Below are 6,891 nucleotides of genomic sequence, written 5' to 3' on the forward strand. Positions count from 1 at the left end.
GAGTGATCTATGTTAAGCCAAAGTGTCCCCACTTCCTTTGTAATTCATTCTGAACAACCCAAAAAGGCACCCGACGTGCTAAGGCACTGCCAACTAATGCTCTTTTAAGTATTTGAATATTTCCTTTTGCCTTACTCAGGTCCAGTTTAACCAAACCATCTTCCCGCAGGAATTTTTTAACATCATCATACAAATTTAAAATAACTGGCATAGTCTTTTTCCAAGAATTTGTTGTAGTCCTAATCTCATCCGCTTCTCTTTTAATTAACCTAGAAGGTTCATGTCCCTGCTGAGAGAAAGGATTTTCAACTAGAGCATTACTACGAACACCCGGTGTTCGTACAGGAGCATTGAAGGAATCCCTACAATCAACATCTTGCATTTCACCTAATTGACAGATCCGCATCATTGATCTTACTACAACCAGCAACACTACCAATAATACCAAAATTAAGTCGTGGCTTATCCCTATCAACATTCATACAGGCTTCCTGAACATCCCAAACAAAAGAAACCTTATGCAGATCTTTAACATGTCCCACGTTACCAAATATAAATTGCATCTTATCAAGTTCCAACATAGGATTATCCAGAATTTTACTTACCTCAATCTGTTCACAGGAGGTAAGAGACCCTTTTTCACCGAAATCCAGCATTTCAATCTTCTCATCATCAATAGTCATCTCATCTTGTGCATATGAGCTAACAGCTTCCATCTAGACTATCAATCCAATACTAGCATTGACCTCCTTAAAAAATTCCTCGGCCTCACTTCCGCACATAATCTCCATGACATCATCCAATTCGGATGAATCCTACAACACCAAATCTCGATCCACCATCTCAGTATTCGAAACAACCTCCACCTCCTCGCTGGGTTCAGCATCAAGGCTGACCATCTTCTCAGATTATAACTGAGCCATCCATTATGGAGCACCCATCTCTACCTAGAGATCTGACAAACCCTCTCCCTTCAACTCCAATCACCTCTGTAGATGTAGCGTCCTACCTTGTAGCCTTCACAGAAGCTACATTGCCTCCCGATCTTACACCCCCAGCCTTAACTAGAGACAGGACATAGAAAAGCTGCTTTCCTTCAGCTCCAATGTCTTCCAATCCACTCAATCCTAATAACGAGAACCTCCTCTAACTATTAGCCCCTATGCTATACACAACACCAGCTCCCAAACTCCTTCCCCTAGCCATGTTCCTCCCTCCATCACTTCTACCAGACCTAACATCAGAACTCCTCCCACCTCCAGCTTCCCTCCCTCCGCCGCTCCTCGACTGGTGACAAGGGAGTGACCGACAGTCACCCCCCACCATAACCTAAGAGCCTCACGATCAAACCCCGCCGATAAGATCTCCAATCCGAGAGAAAAATTTTTCTCTCGAGCAACACAAAAATTTTCATTCCCAGAGTAATCAAGAGAGAGAGAGAGGGATAAAGAGAGAGAGTTATAGAGAGAGAGAAGCAATAGAGAGAGATAGAGAAAGAGAGAGAGAGATAGAAACAATAAAGAGAGAGAGAGATAGAAACAATAAAGAGAGAGAGAGAGAAGTAATAAAGAGGTAGGGAGAGAGAGAGAGAGAGAGAGAGAGAGAGAGAGAGAAATGCAATAGAGAGAGGGAGGGAGGGAGGGAGAGAGAGAGAGAGAGATGCAATAAATATATATAGAGAGAAGCAATATTTATAGAGTTGAATTTTGCATTTGCATTCATCTAAAATCACTTACAAAAAGAACCCAAAACACCATAAGCCCCTAAGATGGGGTAAAACTATTTCTATCATCCTCAAGGATGGTCAAAAAATCTTGAGGAATACATGTGTATCTATTATCTCCTATATCCCAAACAAAACTATCCTCAATCGCTCTTTGAGCGCTAAAATGAGCCGCCTTGTTGTACTCCCTGTTCGTGTGAATAAAAAGCACCTTATGGAAAGATTTAAGCCAGTTAAATCTCTCACCCTCTTCTGGCCTCAGCTTTCAAATCTCTGTATGTAGGCACTTATACATGAAGTCGATCACACTTGCATTATCTCCCTCGATAAGGACCCCGTCAAGATCAAACATCCAGTCTTGAATGATCCGATCGATGTATTGAATGGCCATTAGTTTAAACTGCGTGCTATCCCAATGCGAGACTCCCCAACCCGCCGCCACCACCAGATTACATTGAGAATCCCTTATAATGATCCCGATGCCGCCTGCATTGTTCCTACGCAACGCACCATCCATGTTGATTTTCAACCAGCCTGAAGGGGGGGGGGGGCGGACACCAAGATGCATTCTGAAACAATCCAACGGATTGATGGGTGAACCGTTGCTCCAAGCTATTCGAAAAAAGACAGTGTTTGGTGGATCCGAGAACCATTGCGGCCAGCCCAGTGATGGAGTTCACCGTCTTGCCATGATGAATAACATTCCTGTTTCCCCAGCTGTAGAAGATCGCCGAGCAGTAGATCTTGGTCCAGTAGGCTTTGGTCGCAAGTCCCCTATGCAGAGCCTCCTTCAAATCCATAAAACACGCAAACCTGGGCGTGACAAAGCCCCAATCATCCAGACGCTTCAGGATCTTGAGTAATTGCAGACATTGCGTTGTAACGTGATCGAGATTTTCATGCTGGTTACAACTGATCGGACAGCTGAGCCCAGCCCCAAGGCCCTGGCAGTTGAACCAAGTAAGGGTAGGGATAAGGTCCTTGAAGTGCCTCCACCAGAAGACTCTCTCACGGGGTCGCATATGCATATCCAGAATGGTACAAACCTGGTCTTCCTCCCCCATATACTCCGCATTATAGCAGATGGCAGACAACGAGGTGCCCAACATGCTCTTGGTTAACTCAAGAGTGTCGGTATGAAGCTCCGACCAGATTCTCACCTCGCAAATCAACTCAACGAGGGTCTCCCCAAAATAATGTCGTAGCTTGTTCCGATCCCATCCACCACCCAACGTGATGAACTCGTCCACCCGGCTGCCCTCCGCAAGCTCAATATTACAGAACGTCGGCCAAGAACAAATGGCATAGTTCTGTATCCAAACATGATTGATCGTGTCAATATCCGCTCCGTTGCAGACCTTCCACCGGAGATAGCCTACCAAACTCTCCGCCCCACTGCAGATAATTCTCCACCCATTCGATTCACCCCTTTTATGTTCCATCATCCATGGCCAAGCCCCATACTTGTGCCTCATACACCTTTGGAAAATATTATGAGGCTTGTTTAGGAAATCTCAGGAAATTCTTGCACGGAGGGGCCCCGTCCAGCTGCTGCTAGCATGAAAACCGAGACCTCCCTGACGCCTCGGTCTAATGAGGCTGCCCCAAGCCGCATAATGCAGACTCTTGTGATTCTGATCCTTATCCCAGAGGAAGCTCCGACAAAGTCTTTCCGCTTCATCAAGAACACCCCGAGGAACCAGCATGTGAGTCATCGCAAACACCAACAGCGGAAGAAACACAAAATTAATCATTTGTAATCCTACCCGCCAAAGATAACTGACGAGAACCCCAAGCTAATATATGCGATTGAATTTTCCTTAAGAGAGGGCTGAAATCTTCCTTCGTGAGCCTTCTCATTGCAAATTTTATGCTAAGATAATTCATTTCCTCCACCTTACGACACCCCGCAAGCCTAGCTAGGCAGCTTCTAGTGGAGGTCGTAACCATTCTGCTAAATAAAATAGCAGATTTATTTTTATTATTCCTTTGCTTCGTCCAGCTGCAATAGTCATCCAGGATAATCAGAAGCTTCCGAACATTAGGGATGGTAGCACCTGCAAAACATAAAACGTTGTCAGCATAAAGGAGGTGGGAGACGGTAATTCCTCCCACCCTGATTTGGACGCCTAACTCTGGATAGTTTTGGCGAAAATGGAGAGACAGCAACTCCGAGCAAAGAATGAACAAGTATGGTGAGAGCGGGCACCCTTGCCAAAAACCGCAGCCAGCCGTGATCCCATCCGTAAGGGTTCCATTCACCAAAATGGCAAATCGTGGAGCAGTGACACAACTCATCACCCACGATCGAAATCTTTGGGGGAAACCCATCATAGTCAGCACAACCTCCAGTGTTCTCCAGTTCATTTTGTCATAGGCTTGCTCCATGTCGACTTTCAATGCCATCCACCCTTTAGTAGACTTGGAAACCTTGAACATGTTCATGATCTCCTGCCCAAAAAGACAGTGATCAGAGATTGATCTCCCCGGCACAAAGGCTGCTTGTTCCTCTGAAATAATGGAAGGCAATATGCCTTTGATGCGGTTAACTAAAATCTTCGCAATGACCTTGTAGATAGTTTGACAGAGACTGATCTGTCTAAATTTAGACGGATGGTCCGCATTATTGCCCTTAGGCAGTAAAACCACCACAGTATCCTTCCACTCCGGCTCCATCCGTCCCAAGGAGAAAAACTCCAAACACGCCAAGCTGACCTGTTCCTCAACAATGTCCCAGAATGATTTGAAGAAGGATGTCGTCACACCATCACGTCCAGGAGCACGATTCTTTACCAATGACTTCACCGCATTCCATATTTCCTCACGGGTGATCTCACTGTCCATAGACATACCAAGGCGGTACAAGCAAGCAAAATGCGAATCAAAAGAGGGCCACCGTAGTCTATGATATCATTGTTCTCCCATTTCTGTTGGAAAAATTCTTTAATCATTATCAAAATCATGGTCTGATCAGTAACAGTCCTCCCATCCGGATGCTTGAGCTGATCAAAGAGATTGGTCCTCCTTCTCACCGAAGCCATATTGTGGAAGAACCGTGTGTTCCCGTCCCCATCCTCAATCCATTGAACCTTCGCACGTTGCCCCCACCAAGTCATGATCCTGGCCAGAGTTGCCTTCAGCAAGTAGACCTTATATTTGAGAGATTCGGACTGGGCCTAAGAGTGGCCGGAGGGAGAGCAATCAATTTCCTGTAAAATGCTAATCTCACGATAAAGCTCATCCTTTAGCTGGTTCAACAGCTTGATTTTATTCCTACTCCAAAAGAACAGTGCCTTGAGAGTCCTTTGGCACTTTCTTTGCAGAATCGTCTCTTCCGAGCCAGAATTGTGCACCTTCCATTTCTACGTAACCAATTGCCACGCCCTAGGATAGCTGGCCCAAACATCTTCAAACCGGATCCAAGAGGAATAAGCCCTCCTACCACCCGCCTGAATTAAAAAGAGGATGGGACAATGATCAGAAGTAAGCCTAGAGAGGTGCTTAACCTTCAAGCCCTGAAATTCATCCAGAATGGATGAACTGATCAGAAACTGATCCAACCGTGAGTAAATTCGACTTCCAGCATCCTTATTGTTTGTCCATGTGAAGGCAGGTACCGAGAATCCAGGGTCAATCAGGCCATTAGCATTCATGAAATCTCCTATATCGCCTGCCACAGGATTGAAAACAAAGGGTCTCCCCCCCTTCTTCTCACTCTTTGCCATAATGCAGTTGAAGTGCCCCCCCCCCATAATGCAATTGAAGTCCCCCACCACCACCAAAGGGGCGTTGGCAACATGATGCTGCGAGATATCCTCCCAAATCCGTTGCCTAGTGTACCTATCTTTAACGACATAAACCACAGCATGCTTCCATGACGGAGAACGCGTCCACCTAAAACTCCCCATAATACATTGGTTCATTTGAAAGGTGACATTAAAGGTGCCAATCGCACCTAGCCAAAGAACAAGAATACCCCCAGCCCTACCCACTGAAGGCTGAAAGCACAAATCCCAATTCCTCCCCGCAAGCTTGTCCGCATCTGCACGAGAGAATGTTTCCATTTTGGTCTCAACTAGACCAATGATACTGATGTTGTGCTCCCCGATGAGGTGTCGTAAGAAGTTCCCGGTCTCCTTCTTACACGCACCTCTGCAATTCCAACAGAGGATGTTAAACATTATCCACCAAAGGGGAAGTGTCCCCGCCGCAAAAGACATCCGAGAAAACCTCTTTCCATTGATCCGTGAACTCCTCATCCATCTTGCCACCAGAGGAGCAATCCTTGATCGTTACATTGAGCTCGGAGTGTAGGGGAGTAAGCCCTTCACGTCTGTCCCTGTTCCTACGGACACCAGGAAACTTCTGAAGGGGACCAATGCACCACAATTCTTTCATTCATCTGTCTTTAGCTCCTCTTGTGTTTACATTTTTCACCTTATGAACATCTGAATTCATTCCAGAAAAACGCAACACCCTTGGGGTCAATTTCTGAGCAGGGGAAGCATTAGCTTCACCACGTTTCTGCCGCCTGGTGCCAGGCAACCGTGTAGACCCCAGCGTAGAGCAACTCTCCACCACCCTGGATTCCCCACTGTCCACTGCACCATCCGAAAGAGAATTCATGTGAGGGAGATTTCCAAAGCCATCCGTCACCATGCCGTCCAGAGAGCACGCTTTCGGGAAGTCCATCCCAGTCTGTGGAAGCACCGCATTAGTCTTGAGCACCGTGATAGGTTCATCACAATTTTTATCCCTCATATGCGAGTCAATCATGGGATCAGATGAGCCGCTGATCCCTCCATCCAGCACCTGTCCCCTCTCGTTAGCATTATGGCCCAGATCCAAACTTTCAACATTCCTTGAGTTCTTAGTCGTATCCGTAATACCATAATCGTTCCCCCCATCAATCCCCATATGGACATCCCCCTTATTAACACCTTTCCAAGCCATACTGTTGGACGTCCTCTTTGCCATTCCGGACTGTACATTCCTCTGGTCTATCAAATTTGCACTGTTCCTGGCTGATTTGGGTCTCCTTCTTCTATTGACAATAGTCCACTCGCCTTGCTCTTCGTTATCCAACACGGGTGACACATCAGCCAAAGCTATCTTCATGCTCATACCTTCAACATCAACACGGTCCACCTCCATATCCTTCCTGTGCA

General features: G+C 46.2%; 1 protein-coding gene across 1 annotated transcript; it reads right to left on the reverse strand.

Annotated features, from left to right (window-relative positions):
* Positions 1-5,085: 5,085 nt before the first annotated feature.
* LOC110105495 lies at positions 5,086-5,982 on the reverse strand. Its single transcript, XM_020835025.1, has one exon. It carries the CDS (start codon positions 5,980-5,982, stop codon positions 5,086-5,088), a length of 897 nt encoding a protein of 298 aa, XP_020690684.1.
* Between the last annotated feature and the right edge of the window lie 909 nt (positions 5,983-6,891).

Source organism: Dendrobium catenatum, unplaced genomic scaffold (assembly GCF_001605985.2).
Source record: "Dendrobium catenatum unplaced genomic scaffold, ASM160598v2 fragScaff_scaffold_1663, whole genome shotgun sequence".
Taxonomy (NCBI): Eukaryota; Viridiplantae; Streptophyta; class Magnoliopsida; order Asparagales; family Orchidaceae; genus Dendrobium; species Dendrobium catenatum.

What these genes read in the sequence shown, in the direction of transcription:
- LOC110105495 (XM_020835025.1), bottom strand. Translation starts at nt 5,982, where the DNA reads ATGAGGAGTTCACGGATCAATGGAAAGAGGTTTTCTCGGATGTCTTTT.